This window comes from Marmota flaviventris, chromosome 4 (assembly GCF_047511675.1).
Source record: "Marmota flaviventris isolate mMarFla1 chromosome 4, mMarFla1.hap1, whole genome shotgun sequence".
In the NCBI taxonomy this organism is placed as follows: domain Eukaryota; kingdom Metazoa; phylum Chordata; class Mammalia; order Rodentia; family Sciuridae; genus Marmota; species Marmota flaviventris.
In genome coordinates, this window is record NC_092501.1 from 35270997 (window position 1) to 35289334 (window position 18338).

An 18338-nucleotide genomic window follows, 5' to 3' on the forward strand; every position below is an offset into this window, starting at 1 on the left:
TCCTGTTCACCTAATTAAATGTTGAAGTAAACAGTCAAAACTTGTCCTTATTTGCCACTGTTATTTATAGCCCTCCTGCATTTTCTCCTTCTCCATTCACCACTTTTCCATAACATCTGTATCAGCAACTAACACATATTATTCTGGTTCACTCTAATCTTAACTATCATCAGTTTTTCCATACACATTTATTACTTCAAATTCTTTATTCTCCTTGACTCTGTGGAGCTGCATCACTTCTTCACAGTAGCAAGACCAATTCTCAAACACTGATAGTTCTGTGAGGGTTCTATCTTGAGCCTGTTGAGCATCTCTAACTAGAACCATTTTGCCATTTTTTTCAATTCCCACACTGCACCTGGTTTCTACTGTGCCTCATTCACTTAATCCAAACCTCTCCCCAATCCTTTTCAAATGTTGTTCCATGAACTAAATAGACTTGTGAGATGTGTGGGGTGAGGTGTAGTGGGCTATAGCTAAAAATACATTTTCCTGGGCCTCACCCATGAAGCTTCAAATTTAGTACATACAGTATCAATTTTAAATCTTAGCTATACCATGGGATTTATTTTTAAGTGCCTGAACTTCATCCCCATAAAATTTGATTTTAAAAGCCTGCATTTGGGTCTGGATAATAATAGCTTTAAAAAGTTTCCCAGATGAGTCTAATGAGCATCAAAGGTTGAAAACTTTACACCAGGGTGAGATACAAGAATCAGGACCTTAACTTACCACCAAAGTAACCCTCTGGTCAGATTTGAGACCACTGTGTTAGGAACCTCCTAGTTAGAATGCACTTCCTTCACACTTAGAGGGTTTTAGAATCTATCACTGCCCTTTCCAGTATTCTTTCTCCTACCCCTACACTTTTCTTTAAACCTTAAGGATGTGTCCTCATAATCTGGTCTACTATCTACTATTTTTTTTTTTTGAGTTTTCATTCTAAATAGTTTTCTACTCTTATAAATGTGGTACAATGATTTAAAAAAAAACACTATTACAGGGCCACCTGAATTAAGTCATAAACTCAATCTAGAGAAAAGACACCTGTTAACCTGGGATAAAATGGAAGAATCACTAAAATGGCTTAAAGAAAAAGTTATTGATGACAATTAGATTCCTAAACAAACTCCCAGGGACTCTTATTTTAATCCAGAAGGAGGCTGAAAAAACCTAACAGGCTGCAAAATATCTTTCCTTGCTTGCCCTACCACATCAGGATCCCCCCACCCCAAACACACATTAAGGCCTTCCCTACCCACTGGTAAACTTCATTCATCATCCCAGTTATCCTGGCTTTCCTGACTTCTGGAAGAACCAAGTATATATTTTCTTGACTTAGGCTTTTGACTGCTACATATAACTCAGAATTACAGCTCTGACAATCTCTCTTTGAGACAAACACATAATCTACAATAAACTGTCATAAATTCTGTTTATAAACTGTTATTAAAACAAAACAAAACACAATGGTACCAAAACTGAAAGTCCTTATAAGTTACCAGAAACTGCTTTCAGAATCTAAGGTTTTTCTGTTCATCCCATCTTCTTCTACTCTAACCTATGTCTTTTCAAAGTTTAATTCAAGATTTCAATTTTTTCTTGAACTTTATTCTTTTTTTACTAGTAGTACAAATCCATAAACTTTTTTTTTTTACAATTACTAAATTCTACAAATTCTTGAAGTGGAAATATTTCTGCAACTCATTTGAGGTCGCAAAGCATAAACCTGACCTGAACCGACATACTGACATGAGTCTGACTTTATCCCATTTAAGGTGAACACATATACATTTTCTTGCAGTTTTTTTTTAACATGTTTGAATATAGGAAGCCTCACTGTGGGATATATATATATATATATATATATATATATATATATATATATATCAAATTACCTTCCTAAAAATCTGAAAACGTAGATAGAAATTCCAAAGCCATGTGGGCCTCAGATAACATATACCTGCAACCACATTTTATCAATTTCTGTAAATTTTTATTCCAAACCTTCAAATTTAGTTACAATAAGATAAATAGTTTTTGGGGAAGGTGTCTACTTCAGAAACTAAACCCAATCACATAATTGTATAAGCACATTTATTGTTTTAAACAAACCACCTTAGAAATGAACTGTTGGAACACTGTGAGTTAAGAACTTCCTATATAAGGTTTTAAAACCTAGTGTACCAGAAGGAGGAATCAGGTATATAAGAAGTTGGGTGACAAATTCCTTGAAACATTTCCCGAGGTAATCCCTAATTGCAGGTCCAATTTATCAATGGTAGCTATGCTTTTAAATTCATACCATTACTGTTCACGGTTTGCCACATTGACTTAGTAAAGTTGTTTTTAACAATTTCTAGTTTCCCAGCTCTGAGACATTTCAAAAACTTATCAAATCAAAACATTATTCCAGTACTAATACTTTAAAGAAGAGTGAGTTATTTTAGTAAGTTCTTAGTCATTTAAGAGGGAGGTTTTCAGAAATTAATTGCAAGTAGGAATAAAGAATGTATAATGTTCACTAAACTTTTACTATTTTGTCACGCACAGTTGCATGACAAATCACAATCTTTGAATATATCAAAGCAAACTTTCAAAAAGTATTTAAATATTATGTCAAACATAAATCTCAAAACGAGAGGCTAATTTTTTTTATTGTGTTCAAAAGTAACCAGAGTCAAAACTACCAGTGCAAATCGGGAAAAGGGAGAGAGGGGGCTGTCCCATGACATCATCTGGCAACATGTAGTTTGAAGCCCTAGAGCGCTCTCCAAATAACCCTTCCGAAAATCCGGCTGGGAAATCATCTCTGTCAAGCTTAGACAAGTTGAGTTTAAATAAAAGGTTCAAAAGGCCTCCCCCCACTTAAGTCACATGTCTGTACCATATGAAAAATAAAACCGTCATCCATGCATCTACCTCCCACTACCTTGAGAGCAACGGAAAGGTCACAATTAAGTGGAAACTCGCCGCAGAGCCTGTTCAATCGGAAGGGGGAAGGGAAAGAAAAGAGCGAAATATCCACACCTCCAAGGCAGGCAGGCAGGCAGCTCCGTGCCTGCCTGACATGTATGTTCATCCAAAAGATAATGCCACTCCAGGATGCAGGTCATGCCCTTAGACAAAAGTATCTGTGTGTGTGCTCGCGCGCGTGTGTGTGCAGGGAGCTAGGGGGTTAAGCCCCAGAAAATAACCAAAAAGGTCCATCAGAACCGGCCACCCCCAACATTTCCAGAGCGTGAAAGGTGCAGCTCGCCAAGTGTTCGGGGCTGTCCACCAGGCGCAACTCTTTCAATTCGGCCAAGGAAGTCCAACCCAGATGCATCGACCGGGGGCAGCGCCCGGGCACCCCAGAGGAGATGCGGGCCCCGGGCGCCCCTCGCCCGACCGCCCTCCCTCCTGCCGTCGGGGCGGCCCGCGGCCCCCGCCCCGTACCTACCGCCGTCGCGCCGGCGGGCACGATGGGTGGCAGCTTCTCGCGCTCCGGTTCCTTCCCTTTCTTTTCCTCAGAGGCGGCCGCCGCCACCGCCAGCGGCGCGGCAGGCGAAGGCGCCCGTTCCGCCTCACTCATGTCGGGCCGGATGGCAAGAGCGCGAGGCGGCGGCGGCGGCGGCGGCGGCGGCCGGACTGCTGCTGGGGCTGGCGCTGCTGCCGCCGCGGCCGCGAGAGGGCTCTGAGCTGCCGCTTCCAACCACCGCTGCCGCTCCGCCCCCGCCCGCGTCCGCGCCTCCGCGCGCGAGCCTGAGCCGAAGCCCGCGCCCTCCCGCCGCCCCCGCGCGCGCCTGGCTAGCGGATTCGGCAACGAGCCGCTCCTTCCAGTTCTCGGCCCGGGCCTCCCCCGCACCTCCCGGGTTTGCCCGCCGCGGGTCCCGGGCGCTGGCCGCAGCTAACCTCGTCAACCCCGAGGACCCGGAGAGGAGGCGCCGCGGTCGATGCCCGGCCGCCATGTTTTTTGGAGACTGCCGCCCGAAATGACGAGGAGGGGATCCAGCACAGGAGGGCCTGGACTCGGGGGCAACCAGGCGAGCCCTGAAAAGGGTCAGACGGGGATGAGGCGAGCCCCAGTGGCACCCATAAGGCGGGCGGACGCTCAGCTTCGCCTTCACCGACCGCCCTGGTCAGAGGCGCCTAGGGGTAGTGAGGACGGGCGAGCGCCGTGGGCCCAAGGGTCTGGGCTGGTGATCTTGGGGCTTCTTCCCTCCAACGCCCCAAAGCCACGCGCCCTGGGACCGCCGCTTGCCCTGCCGATTCCTGGTCGCCCGGCAGCAAGCCTGCGCATCCTCGGGAGATGGCCTTTGTTTTCTTGGCTATTGACCTTTTGTACATTATATTTAGTGGCCTAGACCAGCAAAGGAAAAGCCCGGAGTGGGAGGAGGGGAGTGCGACATTGTGGGCCCCAACCCCACACACGCACACAATGGGGCAGGGCAGCCAGGCCACAGTTTCCATTTTTGTTCCTCCCGTCCCCCTTCTGACTGCCAAATCCGCCTCTCCCTTCCCGTCCCCACGCGCCCACATTTGCTCTCCCCCACCCCATCCCTGTGCTGCCTCCTATTCCTTGTTCCTTTCCGTTTATAAGTTACAGATGGACATACCCAAACTCTGCTGCATAATCCTTAATAGCAGATCATTATAAAATATGGTTAAGAACGTTAAAACTGGAGAGTTTAATCATATTAAAATACCTCCCACCTCCACCACCAAAATACGTAGACAATTTCCTTTCCTTTCTCATCGCCCCCTCCTTTTCCTTTTCTCGATCTACTGGAGCGGCAGAGACACCTGCTGATCCAAGAGAAGGGAGGGAGTAAGAAAGGACTGTGCTGCCTATTAAAAATAGAGAATTTCTCGACATTCAGGTCTTCGGATTTTTAGGGTGAGACTTCATTGCTTAAGGTTGAATGAATTTTCTGATCGAGGACACTCAAGATTCAAATATAAGAATGATAATAAAACAAATCCAAAGATGATTTTTTAGTCATCTGTTGTTTTCTACATTCATGTATTAGTATAACTCCTAGTTGCAGTGCATGGGGAGATGGAGTTGCATGTTTTTCAAACCCAGAATTTGTAACAAGCTGATCTTGAAATAAACAATGTAATAAGTACAATAGTGTTCCATATTGTCTTCAAAATGATAGTCTGATTTCAATTTGGAAAGTCTTTCTAGTTTTGATGTAGTTGTTGTCACCACCTGTTTCCTTGTTAATTAACAAAAGGTATGGAATCTGTGTCATAAAGCCAGCAAAAGCATTTCAGTACTAATTCTTTCTGGAGGGAAATGATGTATACACACATTATAACAGCCTCCTCCTCCTTTCTTTTTTCAGAACTTTCCATCTTAAACCTGAAATACTCACCCATGGAGAGAGGAGCATGCCATTATTTTCTACTTTCAGCAGGTGGGCATGCTGATCATTGATAAAATAACACCTCAAATGGTATTTTATAAAGTGAAGCCTTTATTTTTTTAATACAATTCAAGATATTCTGTGCTGTTGAGTCTGGATTGATAGAGCAAATATTAGGGGGGAAGGTATTATCTTTCCTATTATTTTTGAGCTAGATTTAATAATATGCTATAAAAATGCTTGGATCAGAAACCACTTGGATTACATGCCTTATGCTTTCACTTTTCATGTGAGAGGCAAACAAAAGTATGTCTGTACAAGTAGTCACATTCAATAGAACAAATGCTTAAATATTAACAAAACAAGGCAAGTCAGAAATGTTAATTTCTTCCACTGCACCAGAGTAGACAACCCATTTCTAGACATGTCCATTATCACCTGTAACTAGCTCATTGATGTTTGCTTGTACTTCCTATTAAATATATTCCTCTCAATTCACCACCCTGTCCCTCCTTTATACATGCTCCAGTTTGGGAACTGGAGAGGCTGTAGTGTGATAGCTCTGAGAGAATTTGTGGGCTTGAGAGACACATTCTTAACAGCTATGTGGTACTTCTGGCAAGTAGGGAGAGGAGATGTTTGTGGAGCAGGACATATAGAGATCTTTGACTGTTCTGTACAGAGGTGTAGAGAAGTTGCTTTTTGGCTCTGCTAAATGTGGCATCCACGTATAAACTTGTTAGCCTTGGAATAAATGGAGATGAGGCAGAAGAAGCATTGTACCTTCTTAGTCCAGAGGGGAAACCTGAACTCATTAAATAGTGAGTTTTTAGGTAGATTTAGGAAGATGAAATACCTCTGGGGAATAGGGTTTTGTAGGGTGGCAGAGGGAGTTAGAGAACTCATTATTTCTGTAAAAGAAAAAGACTAGATTAAAAGGGAATAGGTGAAATTATAGATAACTTCTATTTTAATTACATACAGTAATACTAATGTAGTGAATAACAGCAAAGTAGGCTCTGGCAATCATTTAAGAATGGTATATAACTATTGTGGAAGATAAGGTTATGAAATAGTGCAACTCATTTTTTAACACTTTTTAAAAAATTTTTTACATTTCAATTGAGTGTTGTCCTAAAGTAGTAAACTTGGGGAAATGTACTTATGTTAGCCATGTTGGCATTGTTAAAAACATTGTGAGAATACTTTCTTAGGTATAATTATTGTGACTCTTTGAAATTCCTACTTTAAAAACAACCATTCTTTTATTTAAAAAAAAAAAAGCAACATGCTGGGTGCAGTGGCACATACTTGTAATCTCAGCGGTTTGGGAGGCTGAGAGAGGACAATCACGAGTTCAAAGCCAGCCTCAGCAAGGTCGATGCACTAAGCAACTAAGTGAGACGGTGTCTCTAAATAAAATACAAAATACGGCTAGAATGTGGCTCAGTGGTCAAGTGCCCCTGAGTTTAATCCCTGGTACTGCCCACCCCCCGAAAAGCAACAAATTGTCATGAAAGAAAAAAATAGAAACCATAGATTAGCAAAATGAAGAAAACAAACACTATGAACCTGCCCAAATATAGGTATTCACTAATACCCTGATCTGTATCTTTACAAAATCTTCCATAACTATTTTTCTGTACACACACACACACACACACACACACACACACACACAGTTCCTTCCTCTTTAAAAAGTAAAAACAACATACTAAAATGCAGTTATTGAATCTCTGCAACTCATTTTTTAGAATATACCCAGTGATGGGATAAATCTTTACCTTTAGAAGATGAATATTTTTAAATTACACAATGTTATCTAGAGTCAAATTGTAGAATAGATGTTCATCAAGCTTTGAATTTTTAAACAGACCTCTCTTCAATCTATTCTCTATCTGGATTCCCATTGTCACTGACCTCATCAAGGCTTTTGCTATCTTGAACCCAGGTTATTTCTATAGCTTGCAACAGGTATTGCCTTCAGTTTCTTACCTGCTGTAATTGCCACCAGAATAGCCCCTTGAAAATACATATATATTTTTACCAATCTTTTGCTTAAAATGTTTTAATAGTTTTAAAACATGGGGAGATGGAGTTGCATGTTTTTCAAACCCAGAATTCGTAACAAGCTGATCTTACCATAAAAGTCCAAACCTCTTGGTATGGCATTCATTTGAATTTGTAAAGAATTTTATAACCTCCTGATTTTAGAATCATCTTTTTCTTTTAGCTCCCAGAACATATACATACTTACATTTATATGTCTATTACATTACATCTTAGTCATTTTTCCCCCAAAATAAGTCATGGCATAGAGGGGAAACACCAAGTCCAATTACTTCTTAAATCCCCACCCATAGCATGTGTACCTGGAATGTGCTGTTAAGGAAGCTATAAACTCAAAATACATAAAACATGATGTTTACTTAATGTAACTTGTAAAGGGGTTTCTATTTCCAAAGAAGAGTTAGAGAAATACTTTTGAGTGATGAACTACACTCAGATGATTTGGTCCTGGTTTTGCTTCTTAAAAATCTTGATCTTATAGAACAAATGCTATCAATAGAACTTTTTGTAATGGTAGAAATATTCCATAGTTCTACTATCTCAGAGTAACTATTAATCACAAGTGGGTTTTTTTTTGTCATAGATGGACACAATACCTTTATTTTAATTGTTTATTTTTATATGGTGCTGGGGATCAAACCCAGTGCCTCACGCTTGCTAGGCAAGCGCTCTACCATTGAGCCACAACCCGGGCCCACACATGTGGTCTTTGAGTAGTTGAAATGTAGCTATGGTGAGCATGGAACTGAATTTTTAATTTTTAAAATTTAATTTATATCTAAATAGCCACCATTGGATAGCACAGCTCTAGAGTTGCATCTCAACTATAAAAGAACACCTCCCAAATTAGTGGCACCCTAACTGATGAGCTTTACTATATCTCAATCTCATTATTCAGGAATATGTGTAAACCAATCTTCACCAAAGTAATGAGAACAGGGCTTAAAGAGCTCTCATAACAAGCCTAAAATATCAAGTAACTTTATATATAGATAGATAAAGATATATTTGCATGTATACAATATCTTTGCATATATACAAATATCTATCATATATATGTTTGCATGCATATACAAATCTATCTATCTATATATATTTGCATTTGTGGGTGAACAAACTACATTTTTACCACATCTTAGCTCAGTGCTGTGGAGATATTTTAGAACCTATTTTAGAAGAACATGTTAATAGCAATAAATATTGAAATGCCTGCATATGGTTTCTAAGGTTGCTGAAAACATCATATCAGAATGACAGGCATTTCTAGTCATTCTTCCTTTTTGTCTCGTTAAGAGAATTCTGATTTAACTTGGAATGGCATGCTGCTAAGTTAAAAGTGGTTTCTTCGCTGGACTTTCTTATGGGAAATAAAGATAATGTGACATAATTCTGGCCAATGAGGTATAAGCTGAGTGTTATAGAGAAAACATTTGCTATTATTATTCTTGAAATGAGGATATGATGTTTGGATGTGATGCTGCAATCTTTGGAAGGAATCAGGAACATTCCTGAAGTTGTAGAACTTCTACAACAGCTTGGGCTGCTTATATTTGGATTGCTTGTTTCATGAGTCAAATAAATCCCTATCTTGTTTAAATCCATACTAATTTTTCCTGTCATTTGCAGCTAAACACATTACTGTTACACTTAGCACATATGCATGCATATATACACACAAACACACATATAAGCCCATAGATTTTCTTGTCTTAGCTAATCTATAAACTAGTCAACTGGTTGATTTCCATTGGTGTAACCAACTGTTTTAAGGCACAACTCTAATTAAGTAAAATGTATTATCTTCCTGTCTTAATTCTATGGTTAGTAGTTTAGGAATTGCAATAATCTTTATGAAAGCACAGACTTTCTTTTTCAAAGTTAGAAAAGATGCCTCTATGGTTTAACTCCAACTATTGGAAAGAAGAAATTTTTGAACCGTGAAAATAGGCTTCAGTTCTGGCTTTTCTGATTTTTAATTAATTATGTGGCTTTGGCAAAATCACTCTAAGTTAGTTTTCTTACCCTTACACAGTGTTGTAAGGGAAAATGAGAGAACATACAAAAGGGATTTGTGAACTATGGTCCATTTTAACTTAATAAGCATTACTTGGTACTAGAGATGGTGCTCAGCACTTTTACTGGATTGGCTTATGTATTCTCAGGAACCTACTTTGAGTATTGCTGTAGAGTAGGGACTCATCCCCATTTTATACATGGAGAAATTAAGAATCATATCTGGTAAGCTGTTCAGATTCATCTCCTAATTCTCTGTAAAGAACAGAATAGTTGCTCAATAAATTTTATGGCAGAAATGAATACATTTTGTTCCTTTCAAAATTCTGTAATTGAGCTGCATGTGTTGGTGCATGCCTGTAATCCCAGAGGCTCAGGAGGCTGAGACAAGAGAATCTTGAGTTCAGCAAAAGAGAGGCACTAATTAACTCATGAGACCCTGTCTTTAAATAAAATACAAAATAGGTCTGGGGATGTGGCTCAGTAGTTGAATGCCCCTGAGTTCAATCCCTGGTACCTCCCCCACCAAATTCCATAATTGTATACCATTTAGGATATTATAACCCATAGTAGATTTGGCTATAATAGAGGACTGCACTGAAGGCCTACTAAGTGCCTCCTTGTTGTCCAGCATCTGAATGGAACATTTTCTACTAGAGCTACTGAAATAATCACTCTTTATTAAGGTGGAAACCAAATATAAGCATCTTGGGCTAGCCTTTTTTCTTTTCTTTCAAGGTTTTTGAGGATAGATTCAGAGGTTCCCAGCTTTTAACATACTAGCATATTTTTGGCTCACAGGCTCAACAAATATTGTTACCAATATTTTACAGAGATTGCTTGTTGGGGCTCTGCAATTATTACTACATTAAAACAATTCTTTGATTGACAGAGTGCATTCTGGAAAGATTTTAGTAAATTAACACATCAGGTATTGGAGTTTAATTTTTTCAAGATTTTTAAGATATATACAAGGTGATTTTTGTTTGCTTTTTGCAGGATGGGGGAATTAAACTCAGGAGGATTCTACCATTGTGCTCAACATTCCTCCCCTTTTTATTTTTTAGTTTGGGACAGAGTCTTGCTAAGTTGTCCATGTTGACCTTAATTTGCAATCCTCTGGCTTTTGGTATCAGGGTAATGCTGGCCCTATAAAATTAGTTTGGAAATGTTCTCTCCTCTTCCACTATTTGAGAAAGATAAATTTTCTTTAAATGTTTGGTGGAAATTACCAGTGAAGCTATCGGGTTCTAGGCTTTTCTTTGTTAGGAGGTTTTTGTTTACCAATTCAGTCTCCCTACTCATTCTTAGTCTGTTTAGAGTTTTTATTTCTTTGTGAGTCAGTCTTAGTAGAGTTCATGTTTCTGAGACTTTTCCATTTCTTCTAGGTTATACAGTTTATTGTCATATAATTGTTCATAGTTTTTAAATGATTCTTTAGATTTCTGTGGTATCAGTTATAATGTCTGCTCTTCATTTACAATTTATTTGAGTCTCCTCTTCCTTTTTTTTTAGATTTTTTAATGCTGTTGATCTTTTCAAGTAAGCCAACTCTTCGTTTCATTGATAATTTATTTCTCTTGTCTATGTTTCATGTATTTCTGCTCTTTCCTTTATTATTTCCTTCCTTCTGCTAACTTTTTCTAGTTCCCTGAGACTTAAAGTTAAGTTGCTTATTTGAGATCTTTTATATTTTTCCTCTTTTTCTTTGTCTCTCCCTTTCCCTCCCTACCCCAGGTATTTGTATACATATTTGTAAATTTTCCAATTTTCCTGCTGTTATATGTTTTCCTCCAAATTTCGAATTTTATACCATTTCAAATTTTAAATCATTGTGGTTGAAAAAGTTACTTGTATAGTTTCAGTCTCCTTATATTTTTTAAGAGTTGTTTTGTGGTCTAACATATAATTGATCCAGGATAATGTTCACAGAATGTATATATACTTGAAAAGAATGCACATTCTGCTGCTGTTGGATGGAATATTCTGTTATGTCTTTTAGGTCTATTTGATCTATAATGTCATTCAAATCCTCTATTTCCATATTAATTTTCTCTCTTGATGACCTATCCATTGTTGAAAGCAGGATGTCTAAGTTCCTTACTATTATTATACTGCTATTTCTTCTTTCAGGTCTGTTTCTCTTTTGCTTTATATATTTAGGTGCTCTGATGCAGGTAGCATATATTTACAATGGCTATATCTTTTTAGTGTACTGACTCCTTTATCATATAATTATCTTTACCTCTTGTTATTCTTTTTGACATACTCTATTTTATGTGCTATAAGTAGCTACCTCTATTTTCCTTTGTTTAACATTTGTATGGGGTATCTTTTCCATTTCTTCATTTTTAGTCAATGTGTTGTCCTTAAAGCTGAATAAATCTCTTATAGGCAGCATATAGATGGATATTGTTTTCTCTTTTCAGTTCATTCCTCCACTCTGTCATTTGATTGGAGAATTTAATCCATTTACAATTAAAGTAATTATTGATAGATAAGGACTTAACTATTGCCATTTTGTTAATTGTCTTCCAAATGTTTTTTAGCTCCTTTGTTTTAATATTCCTCTCTTACTATCTCTCTTTATGATTTGATGCTTTTCTGTAGTGGTATGCTTTGATTCTATTCTGTTTACCTTTTGTGTGTCTAGCATGGATCTTTTCATTGTGCTTACCATAAATAAGACATATAAAAATTTTAGGGTTGCAATAGTCTAAGTAACAACTTAACACTATATACAAAACTCTTTAATTTAATCCCCCACATTTTATTTTTTTGATGCCACAGTTTGCATCTTTTTATATTGTACATCCAGTAGCAAATTATTGTAGCTGTAGTTATATTATTTTGTTTTTTTAATTTTTTTCTACTAGGGTTAAAAATGACATACATACCACCTAACATAACATTAAAGTATTTTGAATTTGATTATATCCTTGCCTTTACAACGAGTTTTCACATATTTTCATAATAATGCTGGGGTTCACAGTGCAGCTTGCAGGTGGCTCTTCCTCCACGTCCCAACTGGGGACTCAGAGAGATGGGCATGGGGAATCCTTGAGGCTCTTAGGAAATTTCACTCCACTTTTCCTGCTCAGTGGTGTCTTTGGTAGGCATGGTGTTCTTCTGTGTCTCATTTTTATTCATCTTGGCCTTACCGAGCTCCTCTTCCTGCCCTAGCGTTGCTGCAGCAAGAGACCTAAACCCCTTTATAAGGCGGGTCTGGTGGGAATGAACTCCCTTAGCTTTTGTTTGTCTTTATGTATCTTCATTTCTCAAGGACCACTTTGCCTTATTTAGAGTTTTCTTGGTTGGAAGCTTTATTCTTTTAGCACTTAGAATCTATGATCTTAATCTCTTCTAGTCGGTAAGATTGTTGCAGAGATCCACTGACAGCCTGATGGAGGGTTCCCTTGTAATGTAATGAGTTGTTTTTCTCTTGCTACACTTAAAATTCTCCTTTTCTTTAATTCATGGCAATTTAATTATAATGTGTCTCCATGAAGATGTTTTTATGTTTAATCTATTTGGGGTCCTTGGGCCTCATGAATCTGGAGGCATTTCCTTCTTCAGATGTGGGAGGTTTTTCTATAATTACTTTTTAAAATATACTTACTGCCCCTTTTCTTTTTCTCTGCTTCCAAGACACTCTCTCTCTCTCTCTCTCTCTCTCTCTCTCTCTCTCTCTCTGTATATATATATATATATATATATATATATATATATATATATTGATCTACTTGATGATGTCCCATAATCCTGTAGACTTTCTAGGTTTTTTTAATTTTTTTTTTCTTTTTGTTCTTCTGATTGGATAAATTTAAAATAACCTGTCCTCAAGCTCAGCGATTTTTTCCTGTAGGCTTTGTCAGCTGTTGAGGCTCTCTGGAAACTTTCATTTCAGTTATCATGTTCTTTAGCTCCAAAATTTTTGTTTGGTTCTTTTGCATGGTTTCTTACTTGAAAATGTCATATCAGAAGCAGTGGGAATAATAGGGTTGTCACTAAGAATCCAGATTTGTTCTCAGAAAGGTGTTTCCAAAAGAAGTTTTTATCATTATGTTAGAAAACTATATGAGTATCCCCTTCACAATGAAAAAACTGGTCAGAGATAAGAAAAAGTGAGAAAATTAATGTTCTGTGAGGGAACCAGTGATCGAAAATTCTATTCTACCATCCTGCTGATGCCACTCTGTAATTGATTTTTAAAGGGCAGGCAAATGTGAAATTGGGATTTTCAATATCACCATTTTTAGGCAGAAGCATTCATGTACATGTTAAATCTTCACAACTAATGAGGTGATTTAAGCCTTACTGGAGCTATTTCAGTCATATATTTCTTCATAGGAGGCTGGCATGCTGAGTCACTTCATCAACCATGGGGTAAAAGCATCCTATGAAGTAGGGATTACCCACATAAGGACACCTTCCAGGATGTCAACAAGTTCCTAGCTTCAGAGGATCCAAAATTGCATTCTGATGATTATGAACCATTTTTTTCTTATCTATGACCCTTCTTTTCACTGCAAAGGAGATTTATTTAGTTGCAGGAAGCTAAGTGGCACTAAAAATCTACTTTCTAGGAAATATGCTGTCAATGTAGAAGTATTAATATATTTGTAAAAAAGCTCATAGTGAAAGTCAAGATGTTTCATAAGTACCTTAATACTCATATGCTTTTGTAATTCATACTGATTAAAACCTCTTTGAGACCCCTTTCTAAGGACAAATCTGGTCCTAAGAGAGATATATAAGAGTTTTGACATTACCCTGGATTTTCTGGGCTTGTAGACTCTTTTGTCTATTGCTATTGATGAGACATTTGTTTGCAAGCCCAGAAATTCCAGTGTAATGTCAAAACTCTTATCTATCTCTCACTGTAAGTTGTGTAACGCTGAATGTTTTAATTTTAGAGACTCTTACCAACTTTCCTGTTGGTAAAAACAAGTCACCAGGTAACCAATGTTGTTAACTTACTGCAGAGTACACAACAATATATTTGATTTGGTGTCTTAAATATAAATTAATCGAACTATCCCTAAGGAGTTTACAGTCTAGTACAGTGGTCCTCAAAGTTGTTTGAAAAATTGAATTGTCATCTCAAATAGTCAACAGTCAGATCCAAAAATTTAAACTAACGTTTCTTTTATTCTTCAGCTCCATAAAAATGTTGTATAAAATTGATAGGCTTATTTTTTGTCTTTTCAGATATCAGCACATCATATGTATCCATAGTCTGTTGATGAAATAATGGAATATTTAATTTTAATGAAAGCCAGTTAAAAATGGATAACAGAATTACTTTGGAGAGCTTATTAAAATTCAGACTTTACCTAGAGATTAAAGTTGTCAAGTTGCAAAATTATCATGGAGGGTGGTGAAAGGGTGGATCTTTACATTGTATTCTATGAGAATGATGTTCCTGGGAATTTAAGTGTACTGCCTTTGTGGCTATAGAGTCTGAGAAGCGTATAGGCATTGTGGTGTTTTCTCATCAATTTCTCCTTATCTTGTTCATACACATCCTCCCATTCTTACATAGTGTGCTTTAGGAGAAGGTGTCTCCATGTCTGGATATAGGTGTAGGCACATTGCTTAGAGTTAATTAGTGTGAGCCCATCTCATGACTGAATTATTCAGCTCAGGAATGGGCACTTGACTCAATTCAGGTAAAGAAGTATTTTTCTATTTTAAGGGAGAATGCTTCTTTAGAGTACTTGCAGAAACAACCTCCTCTTGTTTCTAAGATGTGATACAGGAAGCAGATTCTCAGGGAATAGAAGATAGCTCTCTTCAGAATGAAGCTGACACCATGGAGGGTGGAGAGGAAAAAAATAAAGCAATTTTAGCTGACATTGACAATTCACTGAACTTATTTATAAAATATCATTTAATCTCCTTTCATTTAAATTTTTTTCATTGTTGTTGTTGTTGCAAACAATAAAGTAAATCCTAGCTGGATGGTAACTTTGGGGTGAGCCAAGTATTCCTCATTTTTAATAAGCTACAATAGGTGATTCTGAAGTGGGTGGCATTGTGCCTAGTGTAATGTTTGGACAGATATCATTTCAGAGAGTAAAAGTGCTTGCTTCATAAACTTTATTTTAGAAACTTTAAAGGAAACTATGTTAAATTCATAAGAATTTAACATTTTGATAGTTTGAATTACTTGTTTGTAATATATCTGACAAAGATAAATGCTCTCAAAACTTAAAATCATACATTTTCTGTTTGTTAGCATAAAAAGTGATTTCATGGCAGCCACAATGACACAAATTTTATGCCTTTTGTATGGTAGATAAAATGGGTTTTAAGCAATCATTAATGAAAACTGAATTGCCATCTCAAATAATCAACAGATCCAAAAATTTAAACAAAACTGACAGTTCCTTTAATCTTCAATTCCATAAAAAAATGCTGCATAAAATTGATAGGCACCATTATTACTGTTTTTTCCCCAAATATCAGGTCACCATATCGATCTATATTATGTTGATAAAATGGCGAAGTGTTAAAATTTAATGAATGACAGTTAAAAATGGACAAAAGAGGGGCTGGGGATGTGGCTCAAGTGGTAACGCGCAGGGCGCTGGGTTCGATCCTCAGTACCACATAAAAATAAAATAAAGATGTTGTATCCACCAAAAACTAAAAAATAAATATTAAAAAGTTTCTCTCTCTCTCTCTCTTTCAAAAAAATGGACAAAAGAAAATCATTGTTTATTAACTCATACCTTAGAGGATTGAGCATTAAAATATTTTGGTAAATGAGAATTCATTAATATTCTTAATTGAATTTATTTCAGTTACTTGGAAGTACTCAATGTATCTGCTATTTACATTTAACTCTCCTGAAAAGTGTATTATGTTTTATGGGGAAAAGACATAAAAGGAAGGGAATGAATACAGTTTTAATGTAGTTTCTATAAAATTTCAACTTGCACACCTTAATTTCTTAAATAAATGAATATGATTTTACAGCACTTATCTTTGGCATGAGTCTGAAATCTTTTTGTCTGGCAATAGAGGTGTCTAAATCCCTTGAGGCAGAAATTCCATTGACAACAAGGTATGCAGAATTTTAAGATGGTCCCTAGTCTCACCCTCCTACCCAGAACCTGTGATGAGACTTCACTTCTGTGATTGTTTTATATTGTATGACACAATTGATCTTAAGACAAAGAAATTATCTAAGTGGGCAACAGAAATCAGAAAGACTCAGTGTCATTGCTGGCTTTGATGATGTAGGGGGCTACATCTTAGTGACTTAGAGAGGGAATCTTAGTGACTTTAAGGAACTGAGAGAGAGGTCCCTGGCTGGTTGCCAGCTGGGAAACAGGGACCTCAGCCCGCCTTCATGGGACTGAATTCTGCCAACAACTTGGATGATCTTAGAACAGATTCTTCCTGGAGTCTCCAGAAAAAAGCCAGACAGCTGACATTTTGACCTTAGCCTTGTGGGTCTCTAAGTAGAGACAAGCCAAACCTCCCTGAACTTTTGACCTATAGATCTGTAAGATCATATATGAATATTGTTTTTAGCTGCAAAATTTGTGGAATTTTTGATACCACAAAAACTAGAAAACTAATATAGTCAGGAAATTTGTGACTAGAATATTCAAGGTAGAGGGGACCTAAAGAGCTTCTATCCACTGGTATCCTAAACAAAGGAGTTCCCTAAACACTGGAAACTGTGTGAAACTCAAGCTGTTTTAAAACTTTAAAAAGCTTAAATTAAGTAATACAAATATTGTCAAATACTGCTGCACAGGCTTACTTAATCTTTTTTTTTTTTTTTTAATTTTTTTTTTTTTATTGGTTGTTCAAAACATTACACAGCTCATGACATATCATCTTCCATACATTTGATTCAAGTGGGTTATGAACTCCCATTTTTTACCCCAAATACAAGTTGCAGAATCACATTGGTTACACATCCACATTTTTACATAATACCATATTAGTGACTGTTGTATTCTGCTACCTTTCCTATCCCCTACTATCCCCCCTCCCCTTCCCTCTCATCTTCCCTCTCTACCCCATCTGCTGTTGTTTAATTCTCTCCCTTGTTTTTTTTTTTTCCCCCTTTCCCCTCACAAACTCTTATATGTAATTTTGTGTAACAATGAGGGTCTCCTTCCATTTCCATAGTTTCCCTTCTCTCTCCCTTTCTCTCCCCCCACTCGTCTCTGTTTAATGTTAATCTTTTCCTCATGTTCTTCTTCCCTGTTCTGATCTTAGTTGCTCTCTTTATATCAAGGAAGACATTTGGCATTTGTTTTTTAAGGATTGGCTAGCTTCACTTAGCATAATCTGCTCTAATGCCATCCATTTCCCTGCAAAATCCATGATTTTGTCATTTTTTAGTGCTGCGTAATACTCCATTGTGTATAAATGCCACAGTTTTTTAATCCATTCATCTATTGAAGGGCATCTGGGTTGATTCCAAAGTCTAGTTATTGTGAATTGTGCTGCCATGATCATTGATGTGGCAGTATCCCTATAGTATGCTCTTTTAAGGTCCTCAGGGAATAGACCGAGAAGGGCGATAGCTGGGTCAAATGGTGGTTCCATTCCCAGCTTTCCTAGGAATCTCCATACTGCTTTCCATATTGGCCGCACCAGTTTGCAGTTCCACCAGCAATGTACAAGCGTACCCTTTTCCCCACATCCTCGCCAGCACTTATTGTTGCTTGACTTCATAATGGCTGCCAATCTTACTGGAGTGAGATGGTATCTTAGGGTGGTTTTGATTTGCATTTCTCTGACTGCTAGAGATGGTGAGCATTTTTTCATGTACTTATTGATAGATTGTATGTCCTCCTCTGAGAATTGTCTGTTCAGGTCCTTCGCCCATTTGTTGATAGGGTTGTTTGTTATCTTGTTGTTTAATTTTTT

The 18338-nt window shown here is 37.6% G+C and overlaps 1 protein-coding gene and 1 long non-coding RNA gene across 2 annotated transcripts in view; one reads left to right on the plus strand and one right to left on the minus strand.

Moving 5' to 3' along the window:
* Positions 1-3574, minus strand: part of Hectd2 (HECT domain E3 ubiquitin protein ligase 2) — a 70866-nt gene extending 67292 nt beyond the window's left edge. The window contains exon 1 of the mRNA XM_027939964.2: positions 3443-3574. Within this exon, the coding sequence (XP_027795765.2) occupies positions 3443-3574 (132 nt within the window). The remainder of the gene's footprint in view (positions 1-3442) is intronic.
* A 231-nt stretch (positions 3575-3805) lies between these two features.
* LOC139705354 (uncharacterized) overlaps positions 3806-18338 on the plus strand; it is a 38969-nt gene continuing 24436 nt past the window's right edge. The window contains exons 1-2 of the long non-coding RNA XR_011707228.1: positions 3806-4879; positions 5334-5405. This is a non-coding gene — a long non-coding RNA (uncharacterized lncRNA). The remainder of the gene's footprint in view (positions 4880-5333; positions 5406-18338) is intronic.